The 21,521-nt window shown below is 26.7% G+C and overlaps 1 protein-coding gene across 1 annotated transcript; it reads left to right on the top strand.

The window, feature by feature from the left end:
* The first annotated feature begins 457 nt into the window (after positions 1-457).
* LOC142324488 (chymotrypsin-1-like) lies at positions 458-17,651 on the top strand. Its single transcript, XM_075365313.1, has 6 exons — positions 458-603; positions 4,359-4,489; positions 10,188-10,276; positions 11,978-12,215; positions 15,557-15,706; positions 17,398-17,651. Exons 1-6 carry the CDS (start codon positions 558-560, stop codon positions 17,551-17,553), a joined length of 810 nt encoding a protein of 269 aa, XP_075221428.1. The 5' UTR covers positions 458-557; the 3' UTR covers positions 17,554-17,651.
* The last annotated feature ends 3,870 nt before the right edge of the window (positions 17,652-21,521 follow it).

The following is a 21,521-nucleotide window of genomic DNA, read 5'->3' as shown; positions in this document are numbered from 1 at the left end:
AGTAAAAGGTAACTGCTTTTATACGGATTTGAGCACTAGACAACGGATAATCTGTATACTTGGTGGCTTGGTGGCTGGGATTCAAATAACCACATACTTCAAGAATCAACGGCCTGATTCTGTTCAAGACTAGACTGATTTACATATCACATATCATTTTCATCCCGGTGCTTATTGCTTACTAGATGATTAGACTGCATCGTTCACATTTGGAAAATAAAAAAAATATTTTATTTCCTAACTGACCGTAATTATTTATCAAAAATACAATTTTTTTATTGTAATACTAGAGAATAACTTTTTAAAATTATTTCAATTAAATTCTAAATAAATTTATGGGTTTTTTTAAATACTTAATGATAAAATTAAATGCGGATAAAGTACTTATCTAATGAATGACGCATACTTGTAATTTAATGAAAGGCTATTTCGAAATTGTAAAACAATCATGTTAAAAAAGAAATTAGGGTATATAAGTGAATATTCCGAGTTGTATAACAATTTTTCAGTAGCTAAATTATAAAATATAGTTAGTGAATGAATTAAATTATTTTTAAATGATGTATATATTTACTATTATTTTAGCTACTTTGTTTTTCAAAGGTAAGTTTTTATTTATTTATTTCAAACTACAGCTTGTATGAAATATTAATTTTCAGCATGAACTATTTTATTTCCTAATTATGTCAGTTAGACGATCTGAGTATAATGTGTATCATTTATGAATATCGATAGTTAAAATAAATTTTTAAGATCATTTAATAAATTTGAAAATCAATCAGAAGTAATTTAAAAAAAAAAAAAAATATTATAACAGCATTTCTTATATAATTATTATTAGTTTTAATAATATTTTTTTTTAATAAATAAATTGAATCAATAGAAATGTTTTAGAACAATTTTCGGAATCTGGCACATCTACTAAATTACAAAAAGAAAATCATCAGTTGTAAACTGGATTAACCTAAAAATAAAAAAAAATCAATCCATTTTTTTTTTTTTTGGTTTAGACTCTCATTGGTGTACTAGTCAATGTTGGGAAGATCATTTCTGGAAATTTTTTTTCTTTGCCAAATATTCTCTCATTTTTTTATACCTCTGGAATCTTTGCGATATATAAATTACAATTTCTTTTTTAGGCAGGTCCCGTTACTTAAGGAATTTTTTTTAAAAGTGGAATCTACTTAAAAAAAAGATAAATATAAAGAATTGAGTAGTATTATATTTTATTTCTTAGTGCATTTTTGTGAAGCTAGTTTTATTAAACGGAATGATATTAATATTATTTGAAAAAAAGACAAGAAAAGAAAACAGTTGCTTATTAGAAAAAAAAACGTTGTTAAGGAAGCAAGAAGAGGAGAAACTTGCGTATTGATAAAAATAAAAGTATGCATACTTTTAAGGAGAGTAACAATTCTTTGTAGAGTAGTAACTAATGCTATGCATGAGCTATGGTTGCGGATTTGCATTATTTTTTACAAGTTTTACCGACTAATTTTCTTCATTCTCCGTGGAAATATTACGAACATGAAAATTACTTTGATATATATATATATATATATCATATTTTCCGCAATACAAAAATAATTATGATTAAAAATAAGAATTTTGCATTATAGGTACAAAGATTCTGGATTCTGAAACTACGAGTATATCTCCACCAAAAAAATGGAGTCGAAAATCACGATATTTTGGGTTTGGGGAAAATTTATTTTATTATATTGTTAACTAAATAAAACTTCAATACAATCTATAGAAGACTTACTGAAAAAATTAATCAAGTTAATAAAAAATGATACATTTTTAAATTCATTTACTTTTCTGTTATCGTAAATCTAGAGCTATGTTGCAAGAAGGAAATTATAGTAATCAATCAAAAAATGGAGTATGGCTGTTTCTTTCATTTCTCGACGTTTCATGAACTAGAGATCATAAAAACAAAATATCGTGGGATGTAATATTCGCACTACGTGTGTTGGCATGTTTGAAGGTACATAAATTTTGACTGTATAAACTGATTTTGATGCTTACTCGCACAGAAATTCATATGTATGGGGCAATTTGGTGGCAAAAATATGAGGTTAATATCTGTAAAACATGGGGTATCTGTAAATGAGGACGTAGATAGTTTCTTTGGGGTCAATTTTTTCAAAATATTGAAAACATAATCCTACTTTTTATTAAAATCACTACAAACGTGTATGCTTATTTTATCATTTAAAAGAAAAATTGTCCCAAATTCCCTTTCTTCCCCCAAAATTGTAAAAACTATTTTTTTTAAATTATAGCTTATTTTTAACCGAATTTATTTTTTTTCTAGTCATTGTAGTAGTGAAAGTGACCCCCCAAAAAATGCTTTCGGAGCAATATTGGAAGTGGGAAGCCGATGAAAGTTTAAAAATATCCATTTTTTTGGAGTTTTTCATAACTTTTTATAGTTTATCTAAGCTTTCAATGATAATATTACAATAAAATTTCAACATAATTCACCCCCACCCCAAAAATAAATTTTACGTAACCTTTTACTACTAGTATATTTTTTAGTGATTTTTTTTTTTGTTTCTTTCAATTGTAAATGTAATAGTAAATGTAGGTGATCCAAAAACTATTCATGGGAGATGAGTTTGGTGGTGGGGTAGCTGAAAAAGTAAAATAAATTTTTATATTTTTTAAACTTTTTTACATTATACTGACATTTTTCCACTACATAAAAATAAATAACCAATGCCAGGAAGATATGAAAACTTTGTTGTCAGTTTTTTTTTTATTGGAAATTCGATAACAAAAAAAAAAATTATTGCGAAATCAAATTGATTCCTGTATTTTTTTGTGAACTGTTTTAATTATTTTGAAGAGAGAAATACGCCTGAAACTTCCTGAAAAATTCCAGGAGAAACTTTCTGAAATATTCTGTATATATAGGATTTCGATGTTACCACAGAGTCGCACGGTTTCATGAAATACATATTGATAATGTTTCTTTACACGTAAGAGTTTAGTTAATCTACGATAAAATACGAGAATACTGTACAGAAGCCTGTGATAAATATACTGCATGTATTTTACCCTTCTGATAATTTAGTATCATAATTATGATGACAGATTACAACCAGGTTTTAGGAATGTGTGCACTCTTTACGTAAATAAAGTAGCAAAGAAAATGATAAAATTTATCGAAAAATATTTTAGAAATATTTCTTCAAATCTTTACAAACATATTAATTTAATTATATTAAAGCAACATTCAAATGTGAAATAGTAAATACTACTTCTGATCAAGAAGGTAAGACATCTAATGAATATCTTTGAAATGATATGTATGTTTGAATCGGAAGCAATACTAAATCAATCTGCGAATTTCACTGAAAATTGAGCAGTTTGAAAGTAATACCCGAACAGGCATGATTTCCGTATGAAACGAATTTGTACCAGTGGTGGATCAATGGGGGCCATGTCCCCTCCAAAGGCCTGAAGCCCTTGCATTTTGAAAATCCAAAAAAAAAATTGAATATTTTACCAATACTGTAATGTTAAAATAACCAGTTGCTAGTTGCAACTCTCTAATTAACGTGACTATAGCTTTTTTCTTAATAGGGAATTAAGAGTAGCTGACTTCACTTGCTCTAATGCTATTCACAGGACATGCAAATGGATAAAGATTGCGTTATCGATCTGTATGCTAATGTCGTAATCATCGAGATGAATTTATTTTGTAAATAAAAATCATTGTATTATTATTATTTGTATGAAATAAAATTTGTGAAATTTTGGATTATAATTGGGATTAATTATAAATATTTAATTAATGAACAAATAAAAATCAGCTGAATTATTTTTTATCCCAGCTTATATTATTCTATAATTTTGATTGTTTAGGTGGCAGTTTTGATTAAAGTATTTAGGGTATACAGTCCGAGCTTAAAGTTAATTTAGCTTCTGTAATCCCGGTGAGGGTCACTTCAAATAACTTACACCTTGATTTTTATAAATCGAATCAAAATTGAAGAAACTTAAGTACTTCTTTGTTTTTGCCGAAACCATCCATTTTTGCCTCTTTTATAGCAATAATAATGATTGGTTAAAGGATTTTCGTGTGTAAAAACAGCTCAGAATATAGAATGTATCCAGTAAAAGAGTATGAAGAAGTATTATATATCCAAAAAATTAGAAAGGAGTAGGAAAACGAGAACCCCTGCCCTCAATGCCCCCTAATTTCAACTTCACTATCCGCCCCTGATTTGTGCACCGATTGTTATATGGAAAAATTAAATTGTTTTTTCCTTTTAAAGCAGTATACTATATATTTTATTAATAGAAAATAAAGTAAATGTTCTACTTATAATAATTTCTCTTTTTAGATGCCACGTCATACACTAACAGATTAAATTCAGCTGGTAAATTAAGCAACTCACCTGATGAACTTAATGAACGCTACATAACTGGAATATTCGGCGGAAAAAATGTTACTATCGATAAAGTGAAATACATTGTAAGTATAAAAATCAAATGTAGTATTTAAGTAAATGTACATAACTATGTATGCTGTACTGCATTAAATTTTGACTATTATTATTATTATTATTATTATTATTATTTTATTATTATTATCTTTCTTACAGAAAACACATCTAAACAATATATATTCATATGATGCATATCTTAGTAATATAAAATCAAAAAAAATTACAATGATATTGTAAACCGTAAGGTAAGAATCTTGCAGATTTCACTTCTTTCGCTCAAAAAACAAAAATTACTGTAATATAAATAAAACTGTTTTTAACAAAACGATACTGCTATCAAAACACTACATTTCTATTATCAAAATCTGTTATTAATTTAAAATTAAAAAAAAACATCTTAAATATATGTAATAGACAATAGATATACAATAATAGATAATAAATAACGTTTAAGCGTTCCATATAATAAGCAAAAAAATAAAAATAAAAAATGTTACAAAACTCTTAGCGGTCCGATTTCATTTATTAAACAACGACTAATCATAATAATTGTATATTTATGTAAATGTAATCTGTATTACATATAAATGAAAACGGGCCGGTAAGACTTTTGTAACCAAATTTTATTTTTTTTGCTTATTATATGGAAAACTTAATCATTGTTTATTATCTATTATTGTATATCTATTTTCTATTACAATATATTTAACATGTATTTTTTTCAAAGAAAATTCTAAATTAATAATAGATTTTGATAATAGAAATGTAGTGTCTTACTTTTTTTTTATATCAGTAACATTTTGTTAAAAACAGTTTTATTTATATTACAGAAATTTTTGTTTTTTGAGCGGAAGAAATGATAACTGCAAGACTCTTACCGTACGGATTACAATTTCATGGTAATTTTTTTTGGATATCACTGTGTTTTATTAGATTATTATTTTGTTTTTTATGAATTACTGATTACTATCTTATGGATTTATTATTAAAATTTATTGCCTTCCAAAAACAAACAAATTGAATTTTACGGCCAATTTTTTTTGTTGATAGATATATCATTCACTTCATACCATATTTTTCCTAGTACTAGTATAATGATGCTTACGAATCGAAGATCCGTGATATAATATTGCACTTATTACTTTGTAAGTGTAATCCTGGATTATTATCGTTAAAATCGATATTTTACCAATCGAATTTATTTCTGTTTTATTTACTCTTTTTTTAATAAAACCAGTGCAATCTCTTGTAAAGTAATATATATATATATATATATATATATATATATTTTTTTTTTTTTTAAAGAAGTGATGGGAATTAAAAAATTGTTTCATCTTCAGTACTTTCATTTACATAAGAGCATTTATTATTAAAACAAGCTGTAAAAAATGTTTCTTTTAAATTAAGTAATTTTTCTTTTAAATTTTATTATTTCGAATACATTATCAAGTTTTTGTTCGCCATCTAGTACTATCAAGTACTGGTATCTAGCGGTACGATTCGTAAAGGTACCTAAAAAAATGAATAAAATGACATTCGAGTACCGCGGTTCATAAAATGGAAAATAAAAACGTTACCTAACAAAATATCGTTTAATATAGTCGGAAATGGAGAGAATTTCCAATTATTGTTCAAATTTTTTTATTTTTTTTCACCCCTTTCAAGATCGAATTTAAAATAATCTTGAAATTATATTTTAGATATTTTCATGAGAATTACACACACATACAACATGAGCTGATATCTTAATTTGTTACAGGGATATTTTAAAAAAATAGTTTGGTCTCAAAAAAAATAAAAAAAGCCAAATCCATTTTAACCTTCAAACTCGGAATTTCAAAAAATCCTTTCTTAGTGTGCACTTATACCGTAAGAATTTGTATGTATACAAATTTTCATCAATTTATCTTCAATAGTTTTTGCTGGATTTATTTAGTCAGTCAGTCAGGACACGTGCTCTCTACTCTCTCTCTCTCTCTCTTTCTCTCTCTATATATATATTTTTTTTTTCTTCTGAAAATTCAAATATTTTATTATCTTGGTTACCACTGCGTTAATTTATCTTAATATGACATAGTAAAATAAAACACCAAACACAGTTACATAAACATTTAATAAACTTCCAAGACTTAACTTTCGCGATTATTCCGCATCGTCAGTTGGTGATTAATATTTTAACTATATAAAAAAATATTATATATAAATATATATATTATATTTTATATTATAGATTAAAAAATAGTGATGTTGATGTGTTAAGTACGTCTGCAAGACAAAAATGGAAATATACTCATACGTAAGCGGCCATCCCCAGTTCTGCGTCAAGAATAGGAATACGTCATCGACTATTTACGTCGATGTCATAATAACCAACATCATGAAGGTGGACGTCGACGGAAGATGTCAACTATTTTTGTTTCCATCTACCCCTTTATTTTTCCTCAGGCTCATATTATCCACTTTCAGAAAATGTAACGTATAAATCCGTAAAAGAAACATCAATTAAAATTTTACATCCAAAACTTAATTTATGTAATTGCCCCTTGGGTTACCTTTCATAATGAAATGTAATAACATTTTAAAATTGTAACAGAAACTTTTTAAAATTATAGTAGAATTATTTTAATATTACATGAATTTGCTACTTAAGAAAATCGTTTAATTTCGTCAGTTTTTGGCAACTGTCTTAAAGTGATTAGGGGATTTATTATTATTTAGTTAAATAACGTATTTGATCTACCTTGTGATCGTTTATTTAATAATTTTTTCCTCCAAATATTACCTACATCAATAATAAATTATTATTAATAATTTAATTTTTTTTATTTATTTAAGTATTAATAATGATTTATATATTAAATATTATGTGTTTGTAAACTTTTTTTTTGATTTGCAGAGATGTTTTTTCGTCTAAAATTTGAATAAAATTATAGATTTTGCATTTAAAGTCATTAACCTATTGAACAATCTAAAATTAAATTTGAATTAAAAATATATCAAACGAACCAAAACAACATAGTTCGAATTTAATATTATAAATATATACTAAAGGGGGTTCTAAAGCTTTTAAAACGAGCGTCCGTCAAAAACTGTACAATCGAATCTCCACTGAAGGAGGTACATAATTTACTGGTTTACTTGGTTAAGTACATGTCACTATAAAATCCTAAGTAATAAATAATCTTGTCTCAACATCTTCACTATTGTTTTTTTTTTTCTAATGGAGATACAGAAAAAATAAACACTTAACTGGAACTTTGTTAATATGAATTTCCTTTTATTTGCTTTTTGTAATTAAATTTTATTTAAAATTGTAGTTAAATGATCATAATAATAAATAAACTTTTAGCTCAAATAAAAAAGTATACTATATAAAAATTGCTCAAAATACAGTACATTTATTAGAATTAATAAAATGTAATTATTCAAATAAGCTTTTAAGCTTGATATTCGGGCTAAATTTTATATATTAAAAACATATTTCCAGGCTGAAAACCTGAATAGGCTGAAAATCTACTTCCAGTTCGTTTGGACGTTTTACTGGAGAAATCGAGCTGATTTTTTTTTTATGTTCTTCATATGTCATATGAATGACATACATATATGTGTTATCAGATTTCAAACGTGAATCTCTTCTGAGAGTTCCTAAAAAATCCTCATTTATTACTTAATTGAGGAAATTTCCACGGTTATTATTCACAGAAAAACCACTGTAAAGGTACTTTGAAGACATATCTAGATTCATTTCGTGTAGAATAATAATAAATCAGACCAATTCGTCTGGAAATATGTTTAAGTACCATTTTTTTTCCTGTGGTATGAAAGGAAAGAAAAAAAAAATAAGCGGGTTGGGAGTGATACTTGTAAATGGAATAGGTTTTATTTTATCTTTTTGAAATATATAACATTATAATAATAATAATACTGCGGAGGAGCAAGGAGTCTCGATTTCGTTTAATTTTTATCAATAAAACCCAATCAGTAATAAAATAGTTAACCTTCAAGGAAATGTTTTCTAGTTAAAATATTGATTCATGTGATTTTGAATCTCTATTATGTATGTTTAAATGCACTTTTAAACACCTTTCAATTATAGTTTTCAATAATGCCAAAACAAATTGTTAGTTCTAAAATTATTGTTATTTTTATTTAACTACCTTTTAAGTTTAAAAAAATTTAAATTTGTTAATAATTAAAAATAAACTCCAAATTGATTCGTATTATCTTATGTTCTTTATATAAAAAAATCGATATATTTTAAACAGCTTTTAATTTTACTGTAATCTACCTGATAAAAATATCAGAATGAAGAAATTGTGTAAATAGTTAAATGTGATAACATTAAAAATAAACAGCAAAATTAAATTTGGTAATTGAAGTTTACTTAAATGAATAAGATACTTAACTTTTATCATTTTGTTATAAAAACTTAGTAATTATTGTATTTGATTTCTAAATAAATAAATGTTTTTCTGTAATTTCAAAGTATCATCAGTTACTACTGATAATTCTTGCAGTTAGCCCAGAGTACTTAACATTTTTTCTTATCTATAATATTTATTATTATTTAACCAACTCCATTTTTTTTGAGAAATAGAGGCAGAGTACTGAATGAAAATTAAATAGATACGATAGAAAAGTTGGAAATTGTTTTTTTTTTTCAGAATAACATTTTAATTTTTCTTTCGTTTACAACAGTATGGTGTGAGAATAGTAAATCACTACATTCTAAATGAGTATTAATACTCATATATTATAAATAAATTTATTATTCTGATCGAAAGATAATAATAAATTACATGGATGAAACCAGGAATATGTAAATAGGCATCTTCACCTATAATAAAAAGCACTATTTGAACATTTATCTTAGTAGATCAAAAGAAACGGCGGTAAACCTTGATCAGAGCAGAATCATAAAATATACAATTGATTATAAAATAAAATGTGTGTGTGTTTGAAAATACATATATATATTTAATTCCGTATTAATAATTTAAAATATAAACACAAGAAATAATATTAAAGTAAATAAATGAGGATTCTAATTATGAAAATCAAATAATTACCTAAATATTTATTGATAGAATAATATTATTTATCTGAAAGAGTGTCTTTAAATTATTTTAAATAAATTACGGAAAAATTTTAATAAAATGGTTTCATAATTAATTAAAAATGACAACCGAATCATAATAAGGCCCTTTTTCGTAAGTTGCAATCTATTGTCTGTTTCGATAGAGGAGGAAGATAATGGTATTTTTAAAGAATAAGTGATTGCTATTTTTAAAAAACATCGTATATTCATAAATATAAACTCAAGCGTAAATTAAAATACTTAATTTTTTAAATATCAGACTTCGTGGTTCAATCTTGTGGGCGCAAAACAATGATCTGGTAGTACATTTTTTATTCCTTAAAAACATGTTCTGACTTTTTGAGCGCAACACCCTCTTCTGACTTGGATCCCCAAGAGATATTATTATGCTTCATTGTAAAATGCTGCTTACGATTATACAAATAGGCAAAGAACATATTTAATAATGACGACAGGCTCAGAATTTTATTAAGGAGCTTCGAACTAAATTTATTTATATACATGTATGTATTTATATATTTAAACATTTATATATTTAAACAAGAATTACGATTGAGGTTAAGTAGATAACTTTCTTGTACTGTTGATATTATCGATGAGTAAAATAACTCATTTTTTTCTTTTAGGGGTTCATGTTAAAAGATGATCATCCAGTTGGTACAGTAGTAATTTTAAGGAAAAATTGGTTACTAACTGTTGCATACAATTTATACATGTAAGTAATAATTTTAATTGTAAAAAAAAATTAATAAATTATTACTAATGTAATTTTTAAGTATTGAAATGGATAAAAATGCTCCTATCTCCTCAGGGGTTGTAAGCTTTTATACTCCCATTAGTCTGCCAAGGTAGATCCTTGAATTTACTTTTAAGTACTATGACGTTCGTCTCATACTGAGGTTCTTCCACAGCTAGATTGTATTTTCTTTCTTCACATCTCTTTTTATTATTTGTAAACGTTTCTTTTTAATTATTTTCGGTTCTACGGATGTAAGGCTAAATCTGTTAGATTATATCAAGGATGTCAGAACTTGTTATGTTTGAAGGAATATAAGTTTAATATGCTGATGCCGCCTAATTTACTTTTTTTATTAAGAGAGTTAATTAAAATATTTTATAATAATCCATTGATGGGCGTAGTATACCATGAATTGGGTTGGAATTTGTTAGAATTTTAATTGCGTGTATGCTTATAACAAAGTGATTATACCCAAAATGTCTTTAAAAATAAGTGAACTGAAATTTAAAAAAAAAATTATAGAAGCACATACAGTCTTCAAATATTTTATATATATTTCTTTACATTCTTGAACTATTTCATACTTACCAGATTGAATTTATTTTTTTATTACTGTTAAATTAAAACGTTTTTTAAAACGTTTTCTGGCAGATTTATGTTCAATGAATTGGTTTAATGCTTTAAAACAGAGAATGTATTTATAAGGAAATAACTGAGAATCTCTGCGGCGGAGCTAGTAGTGTCTCGATCTTTTATCCAGAGGTCCTGGGTTCAAATTCTGGTCAGTCGTGCTTATTTTCACAAGCTAAAAATTTGTATTTTCACATTTCCACGTATAAAGTATTTTGTAAACTTCTCTTGTGAATTAGTTCATCACTCAAAAAAAGTAAATAAGAAAAATTTTAAAAAAAATTATGTAAAAAAGTTTGTATGTCTACATTGCCACTCAAAAGTTAAAGTTGGAATATTTATTTTCTTAATTAATAATAATTTCTTAAAAAGATAATTGCTTAATGAGGATAATAATACAAACCTGTAAATACTTAAATGGAAGGACATTTCCTCTTTGTTTGAATGCATTAAAAATAAACTATTGGGATGATTGAAATCCTGCCTCTTTTCCAATAAGGAGGCCAACTTATTTTCTTAAAATAGAAAGACCCAATTTTTATGCCTTTTTGAATAGAAGAGATAATTCTTATCTTATTTTCTTATCATTTATTTCATATCTTGAATATTTTCTCCTAAAACGCAACCGTTTAGGAGATACCTCATCACCAATTGCACCTAAGTCCAGAAATTTAACCTAAGTCCAGAGGATAGTAATTTTACTCTTTTTGTTAGAAAGCGCTACGTGGCAAGAAGTTTAATAGCAATGACTACGTCAGAAAAGTATGCTAAATTGGCTCCGATATCATGACAAAGTTTTTTTTTTGCTGCAGGCATAAATAAGCTGATTTGGAGATGGAACTAATGTAATAATGTTGAGAAGTGAGTAAATATCACATTGATTAAATCAACCGTGTTAGCTGCAGAGCAATTTTTGTGTTTGATTATTGACTGCTTGTAAATTCATTTTACTTTTGATCCAAAAAAAGTTTCCTGACTCTTAATAATAATAAAATGTGAACAATACAGGATTTATATAAAACTTTCTTTTTGTATTTTTACTTTTAGGTCTCTAGAACGTGATTCTTATTTTATAGTTGGCAGTAATACTTTTAAAGAAGGTGGAATTAAAGTATATCCAAAAAAGTTTTTTGTACATGCTAATTATACTGGAAAATGGGATTATGATATCGGGCTAGTAAAACTTAAAGAATCTTTAAAATTTTCTCGAAAAATCAAATCTGTTTCGATTTCATCAAAATTACCATCAGTGGGAAGTGAAACTATTTTTAGTGGATACGGATATGTAAGTTATATAAAATGAGGAGTTTTTTACATTTTTTTAATAGTTAAGTTAATTAAATTAAAATTGATAACAACTTTGTTTCATAAATATTTTATGCATTTTTAACAAATGATCATTTAATGCCATTTTTTCGTTAGCCTTCTATATTACGATGAATTTTCACTGGTATAAATGAGTTATAGGAAAGTTGCTACTGACTTATTGTGCGGACGTTAAACAATATTAGTGAAAACGTTTTCCTAAAAGCTTTAAGCGAGTAATTGTCTAGCTGCGTACGATAAACACTTCAATGAGTCAATATCTTTAAATACTGTAACCAGAGGCAAACATATCTATTATCTTATTATCTTTCTTAAGGAAGGGTAACTGAGGAAATCGATAGACAATTACATAAAAATGTGCGTGATACTGCATTTTCCAGTATCATCAATGTGTTGTTAGTAAACCAGTTGGGGCTGAACTTTGATAACATAAAAAAAGTACCGAGATTTACAATTCTGAAATAAAATTTGTTTGGTTGTAAATTGCACAAAATACAGGATTTCATTATAAATGAATCTAAAATTATATAATAACAAAGCATTTACTACATATAGCATAAACGTAAAAATATATATTTTGTTTCCTTTATTTAACAATGAAAAATTGTTATAATGGAATATGGAGATTATTGATCATGAAAAAATTGAGCTTGAGGAGCATGAGTCTAGTTATTACGACTACTCATTGATGAATCTGTAGTTTTAAGGATAAGCTGATCTTTCGTTCTATACGTAGTGTAGTATCACCATCCATTATTCAACATGGCTGTTCCTGCACTTCTTTTTTTATATTAAAAATTAACAATGTCAGATGATAATACACTTACCAAATTGTATCAGTGAAGTTCTCACCGATACAAGTGAGAACTTGCACCGACACAATTTGGTGAATTCTTTAAATATTCATTTTCTATTCAGGCATGGAAGCCTCCTACTCTCTTTGTTTCGTTATAAAGGGGTTGGTGTACTAACCGTTTAAAAATATTATTTTAAGTAAATAAAAAATAATATAAGAAATTATATGTAAATATACATTTGTTTAGGATTAAGATAAGTTTAAAAAAAAATCTTTTTTGATGTGGTTATGTTATATACAAACAAATCGTTATATACAAAGTTGGGTAATTTGGTAATTGTTATATCATTAAATTTTCCTCATAATGGTAAACAAACAGCAAAAAGTTTCTTTCCCAAATTATTAATAAATTAAATAATAATGATGTAATTATTTAATTACATTATTATTTATGAAAATATATATTTGAATACAAAACCTTATACTAGGTGGTTTATGAAAATCTATTATAAAACTAGTGGTTACTAATGAAAAATAAATAAATTTATCCTTCGAAGTAGAAAACTATAAATGATTACATCACAACAAAAAAGTCTAAAAAATCATTATGAATATACTTTTTCAATATCGTATTTGAATATTTTAAAAAAGGATAATATTTTTCATCGTAAATTTTATGAAAAGTAGTGGTAACTAATTAAAAAAACAAAAATAAAAAACCAATAAATTACATTATAATCTATACTGGTAAACAACTATACCGTAAATGATTTATTATTTTTTATAAATTTCAGGTATGTCAAATTATAATTTTAATTTACTCAGATAAGTAGGAAGGAAAATGTACTACCACATTCAAAGTCTCATTAGTACTTACAATTGCAGAGACTGTAGTAATATTAACATTCAATACACTTCTCATTTTTCTAATTAATTCTAGACGAAGTTATTCTTATACATTTCGTTTTAAAATAATAATGGTAGTTATGCAACTCCCATTATTTTTTAACTTCATTTTATACAAAATAAATCACTTTTATTAGAAAAAAATTAAGGAATTACTACTTTTTTTGATCTAAAATAAAAAGACCATAATTTTTAACGTGTATAATACTAATATTTTTTCGAATTTATTAATTAGTTTATTTATATCTTTTAATTAATAATTGATAAACCATCTAAATATAACTTAAAAAGTTTATTTTATGTACAGATATTAGTAATTTATAATAAATATAATGATATTACTTCTAAAAGTTTAAAAAATTAATTTTTAAACAGGGACAAAATGATCGTTATTTACAACAGGCAAAATTATTTTATCTTGATTATGAAGGTTGTTTACCTCATTATTCAAGTTACAACCCTGATTTCATTAAGTACAATTTTTATATTTATATGTTTAAATAAAAAACAACTTAAAAAAAAGGGTGGTGAAGCCTGATTTGAACCGATGTGCCTTCCCCTTCTAAGATCCAAATAGTTGATTAATTAAAATTTCATTTGGCTATAACTCTGGAACCATTGAAAATAAGTACTGCTTTAGATACATTGTTGAAAACCACTCAATGAGGGCTTCTTATTCCAATTAAGAAAAAGTCCAAAATCCAATTTTTTCGGATTTTGGGCTTCTTTGGACACTTTTGGCTCAGTCGATTGCAATAAAAAAGGGAAGTACACAACTAGATCTTACAACAGTCCTAAATAAAAATTTCAACATTCTACAGCTAATAATTTTTGAGTTATGCGAGATAACATACGTACTCGCATGTACGCTGACTAGTCTCGGCGTGACAGACGTCACGCCGAGACTAGTCAGAATGGATTTAGGAATGGTCAGAATGTATATTTCCGTTGAAATGTGAAAACCGAAATTTTTCGCGATCACATTCAAGTTGTTCTGCAGAATGACGCCAGCGAGAGTTTGTCCACACCGAAAGACATATATACTCTGACCAACTAGCAAATATATAAAGTACATAAGTAAATACATAAGTATATAAAAAAGTCGTTTATTTCCAATTATTTCTCGCTGATTAAACATATTTTATCACTTAGTTACAATATTAGTAGAGACGGAAGAAAATATTTAACGGTGTATATTTTTCTGTTTCCGAAAATTAAGTAGGAAAAATAAATAACAATTATTATTCCGCCTTTCATACATATCTGTATTGTATTAATTCGGACAATATCTTATTGAAGATTTATAAAAATTAAGTAGGAAAAATAAATAACAATTATTATTCCGCTTTTCATACATATCTGTATTGTATTAATTCGGACAATATCTTTTTGAAGATCTATAAAAAAATAAATTGTTGAATTTTGATTTTCGATTTCTGATGTTTTCAATTGACGGCAAACTCTCGTCGAAACCTTAAAAATGTTATACTTCCTTTACTTGTACAAGGAAGTAAAAATCTATTTAATGTACAGATATAAGTAATTTATAAAAAAATATAATATTATTACTTCTTAAATTTAAAAAAAATAATTTTCAGACAAATGAAACAAGAGGAGGTTATTTACAACAGATAAAAGTGCCTTATCTCGATTATAAAGGTTGTTTACCTCATTTTAATGTCAGTTACCTCCCTGATTTCACTAAACACAATTTTTGTACATTGAAGGAAGGAGGAGGTCCTTGTACTGTAAGTACAAATACATTATTTATATTACTATATATTAAATTATTATAATATTTTATTTTATGCCATAACTGAGCACATTAGTTTTTTTATTACATATTATCTAAGCTTTGAATTGATAATGACATTTTTTTATGGCTCTGATATATATCTATGGTGCAATAGATACTGATAAACTGATACCGATACTGATGTGCTGTATACCTATAGTCAAACCCTATAGTGAAAAAGTGAGTTTCAATGAAACTCAGTGGATTTCGTATATTGATAAACCAAACCCACTGAAATGCAAATGATATACGATCTTGCAAGTGGCACCTTCCCTTTTTTTTCTACAGAGTATAGTATATTGATATACAACAGTATTCTACTTGGTGAAGAAGTCAATGAGAAATCGCTTCATTCTTAATACAAGATGACGTTAAAGTATGGAAACGGCTTCAAATGTCCGAACTGAGGAATACTAGGAGGTAGAAACAAATGTGGATATACATAGTTACAAAATTGCAATATAGTGTGTTTAAAATTTTTGTTCACCATCTTGGATCCGCCACAAGGAATCTAATTTTTTTTTTAAAAGATAGAAACATGAACATGATTTTAACTTTTATAAGACTTTTAACTTTAACTTTTCCAAGAAAAATGACAGCGAAAATAGTTTTTCGCTAACTGCCTTCGTTTTCAAGATAAAGAATACAAGCAAAATCACCGTAAAAAGAAAACGAGATAAAACGCCTCGTAGAAACGTATTTACTTCCCATTACCTCAGAATTACATTCAATAAGAAACTTTAAACAGTTAGTGTTGGAATTAATAGTAAATTAAAACTAATAATAACAGTTTGAGTTGTCAAATTTGGCCTGTGATTTTTCCTTTGACTGCAAGAACATTAAAGCAGTTAAAATTCAACGTAGATTTGCAATATACACGGAGAAAATGCGGTGAGTGATTCCATGGAAAGAAGATGGGTGCGACCATTTTTTGATGAGGGATGGTTTTGGTGTGTACAATTGACGACAAGAATAATGAGAACAGACGGCTTACTATTACACCTCTTTCCATCCATTTCACATAAATTTCACGTTCGCTTTTAAACAAGTGTAAAAAATTGAGTTACTGGAAATAGTTCGATTTACGACAATGCTTGCTTATTCGCTGCCTTCATAACAAAATATCTTCTCACGTACTTCGGTCATCCCACGTACAATCCGACCTTGCAGCAAGTGTCTATTACCTCTTCTTTCTCTTATAACCTTCTCTACTTGCCGAGACGATGACTCTCAAGCAATCGTTAATACGTGACTTACGTCGCAGGAGGCATAATACTATGATAAAAAGTTACAACCTCAAAATTTGCTGAAACTATGCAAAAAGATAGACTGAGATTTGTATTTGAAAGAATAATAAAAGTTTTGCATGAGTATGTTCTTGATTTCTTATCGGATCTTACTTTCCGGATAACCCCTCAGACAATATACGTGATATGAGAGATTTAAATTAGATTTTATTCTGATAATTTATTATACTCGTAGATATTAAAATAAAACAATTTATTCATAGTAAATCATTTATAACATAGCATCTTATGTGTTTATTTGATGTTTTATGTGTTTTAATATAGATATTTAACGAATTATATATATTCATTTATTTCTATTTTTGAAGTTAAACATATTTTATTTTTATTTTTGCAGTACGATTGGGGTGGCCCCTTGGTGTACAAGAAAAAATTAATAGGTATATTCACAGCTACATATGGGTGTGGAACTACCAGATATCCACCTGTATATACAGATATTATACAGTTTAAAGATTGGATTTCAAAAACAATTAAGGAAAACAGCGATTAAAATGAAGAAACAGATTTATTGGAATTTGTCTAAAAAGGATGGCATTTATATAAAAAAAATATTTTAACAAATAAAAGAATTATTAATATTTCTCATTATTTCATTTATTTTTATAATTACAAGCAAAATAATAATATTTTCCCCTCCATCTTATCATTTCTTTCTTCATTTTTAATTTTTTCTTAAAAATTATCTTGTGTGACGATTAGGAAACTAACCTCTTTGCTACCTAACCACAGTTCATTTTTATAAAATTATACAGAAAATATAACTCTTAGATACTACTTTAAATTGTTCATTAAAATTAATTGATACGAAAGGATAATTTTACATTAATAGTGTCTTTAAAGTTGGGAAGTGATATCCTGGGCTATAAAAGTAAATTTTTTTACATTCTATTTCAGAGCTGTCAGCGATAGAAAAAAATTATTAAATATGGTTGCACAATATTTTTAATTAGAGAAGTGCTCATCGAGTAAAGAATATCCGATACTATCTGATAAATGAATAAAACCTTTACTTAATCTGATTTTAAGTCTTACTTATTTGGTAAGTCTGGTAAGCTTTACTTATTTGGTAAGTTATTTTACATCACGGTATAAATTTTTATATATTTTTGTCTGTTGATATAATCTTTTAATGACAGCTCACGTGCTACATCTTACATTCTTAATCATCTTAACATCTTTTATGAATTTTTCCTTCGTCTTTCCTAACACTGCTGACCTGTACGCTTTGCATTAAGCATCAAATTAATATTATTTTAATTAGGAAGACCCAAATATTGTATCATGTTTCCAGTCTGCTGTTCCCCACTACTATTTATGATATACCTTATTTTATAACTACTACAATTTTACATTGTGATGACTCAGTATTGAGTGTAAGTAAAAATGTAAACTTACTGTAAATCTAAATTAACTACTATCAACGGTGGTGGGGGAAAGAAAATTATTTTAGGGTAAAATTCTTTTTCAGTTAAAAAAAAGTTCTATGGTTGTTTTTTTTCCGATAAACGTATTCTATTAAAACAGGAATTAACGCTCCATGGTAATGCTTTAATGAATTTTAGCACAAATAAGGTAACTTACAATTAATTACGGTTTTTCGTGGAATATTTTTAATCCATTTTTAGTAAATATAATTGGCAAATTGAAAATGTAAAGTAAATGAAATGTATTAAATATTTATGTACTCAGTTCCAAGTTAAATTATATTCTTTTAAAAAAAAAGTTAAATATGAATATTCGATAAGTAAACTAATCTTATACATCACATTATCCTACTTTTTAAATTTATTCTAATTTTTTCTGATTTGTTTTTAAATGACACTTATTATTTATAATGAATTTAATCTTTTTTGTATGAAAGGGAATTGCTTCTTCCTATAAAGATAATCATAGCATGATAGTATTAACAAAAAATGGAATTGTCCTTGTATTTAGTAATATTTTACCTCTCTCTTTATCTTTCTACTAAGATTACTAAGTAATGCACTTGTTTTTTTGATTGCGTTATTTTATCTTATCGTAATACTACAATATTCCACGTGACGATTTTTAAACTAATCTGTAGAATGTGTGCTTGTTTATATATTGTGAATTATAGATTATAATTATTTTTTATAAAAAAAATATTTTAAAATGGAATATTGAAAATAAAGCATTATTATTATTTTGCCGATCTCCGCGGTGTGGTGTATTGGCTTTTCATCCCGGGTTCGACTTTTAGTCATGGCATTTTTCAAACGCTACAAAATTCATCTATCATCCATCAATAACTGTAAGGGAACGCAATACTGTGGTTACTGCATCATAAATAAATAAGTAACAATAACACTAGCCAAGAAAACAAAACTTTTCCGTGTATTTGGAATCGTGCATGGCGATTTTAACTAATTTTGGGGAGCTGAATTCAAAACTGTTATCCGATTTTGTATAATACGTCATTTTTTTTTTTTAGATACATACGATTTACTTTACAATAAATGCATAATCACTGTGAAATAAACATTTAAAGAAAATATTATTTATGAGTTTTCATTTAAAATTTGGTTAATCGACTAAATTTTTATTTATTCAAATACAGATTAATTGAAGTACATTATTACAATTTTAAAATAACAGTTTCGAAAAGTCTAAATCATAAAGCCAATTAATGATAAGTGCTTTAAAATTGTTTCACCAACCACAAAGTTCTGCTGCAATGAGTTCTTTACTTAATGACTTTTGTTATCACAACTATCTCAAAGGCAAAGAAGTTAACAATATTTCGTAAACCCACCTTGTAAACCAAGAAGTAACGCAACAACTTTCAGATCATTGCAAACTTGCCACATATGTTCTTTGTATTTTATCGCTTCTAATATTGATGCCATAGTTTCATACGTTATTCATATGCAATTTGTTAATGCTGTTTATTAATTATTAATGCGTTAAATTATTAATGTTGTTTGTTACAATTATGCAATAACTCTGCTTTCATGCTAACTTTAGAAGTGTCAATGAAAAGACTCCATTTTTCAGGAATATGCTGAATTCCAAGCTCTTTTATCAGGCCATCGATATCAGTACAAACGCACAATGAATTTTTCATAATAAAATAAGTTGAAAGAGTTTTATTCGTGTTCTAAACGTAATAAATTTTTTTCCCGTTTGTAGTTTAGACCCCAGAAGTTAAGCTTGCAGCTTTGATAACTTTAAATCGCGAACTAAATCATAAGTTCATGTTGTTGAATTAAATGAGATTTCTCATCAGATAAAGGACAGAAATTCTAAAACGTCCTCTATATCATCACCTTCATTTTTAGATTTTTCTTCTAGCAATGTTGGATTAGATGGTGGTACAGGTACAAGTACCTCCTCTTCGTGTGGTACCGGCTTTAGAGCTGATCATACATCTGAATATTTTATGAACTTTCTATTTTTGAATAAAAAACCAAATATGTTTGTCATACAAAAGTAGCAGTCCGTGAAGTGGTCCTAGGTTTCACGTCAAACCATCGGTACTGAAAACGGCATGGCTCGTCGTTTACCCTACAACTATTCAATTAAGAGTGCTTAGCACTATATGCAAATAACATGAGGCGGCTAAATTTTATGTTGATCCCCTAGTGAAAAATTAAAATAAAATTTATAAGCATATCAATTAATTTTTTTTATCAGTTCAGAAATAGTCTTTCTTTGAGATTTAGGAGTAAATTTACCACAGACATAACAAAAATTGTCTGGATGATTTGAATATACACGGACTTTTGCAGAAGTTATACTGTAGCAAATAAGAACGAGAAAAAATCACTTTTATATTATAAAGAATTGATGAAAATATAGCGAAAACACTAATAACTCTGTGAAACACAACACATAATACAGACAAGTGAAGCTAGACTGAGTAAGATTTTAAGCTCTGTAGAAGGGAACAACAGATGTCTGTATGATCATCATACAAACATGTTTCTCCGTGTCTATTTCTCACGATACAGTGTATATATTTTTTCTTTATTAATCATGTATGCATGTTATTTAAAAAACAAATACACAGAAACTACTCTTAATTGTAACCAGTAGTTGATCGAAATGAGTTTATATAAAAAGTTTAAAAAAATTAATTATTTACTTAAAATCTTTACCAGCGTATTCAATACCCAAATTACGGTTAGAAAAGTAATGTAACATGTTAGATACAAATTTTTTGTTGACTAGTATAATTATTATTATTATTGTTGCTGTTGCTGATGTTGCAGTTTATGTAGTTGCAATTATTATTATTATATTGTGGTTAAACTTAAAATCTGTCAGCATAAAATTTAATTACTACTTTATAAATATGTAATTAAGGAACCGTGACAAATTTTGGATAATTAAAAGATTTCTTACAATTTTAGTGATTTTTCATTCCTATTGTGGATGTTTTTTTAGGCTTTCTAAGATTTACTTTCTTTCTAATTTTCGGTGAAATGTTTATCGCCA

Source organism: Lycorma delicatula, chromosome 5 (assembly GCF_047948215.1).
Source record: "Lycorma delicatula isolate Av1 chromosome 5, ASM4794821v1, whole genome shotgun sequence".
In the NCBI taxonomy this organism is placed as follows: domain Eukaryota; kingdom Metazoa; phylum Arthropoda; class Insecta; order Hemiptera; family Fulgoridae; genus Lycorma; species Lycorma delicatula.
This window is presented reverse-complemented; position numbering and strand designations above follow the sequence as displayed.

Bases quoted from the DNA above. Each gene is read 5' to 3' on its own strand.
- LOC142324488 (XM_075365313.1), top strand. From the start codon at position 558: ATGATGTATATATTTACTATTATTTTAGCTACTTTGTTTTTCAAAG. The intron at 10,277-11,977 runs GTAAGTAATAAT...TTTTACTTTTAG, and splicing joins GTTGCATACAATTTATACAT to GTCTCTAGAACGTGATTCTT. The intron at 12,216-15,556 runs GTAAGTTATATA...AATAATTTTCAG, and splicing joins TTTTTAGTGGATACGGATAT to ACAAATGAAACAAGAGGAGG.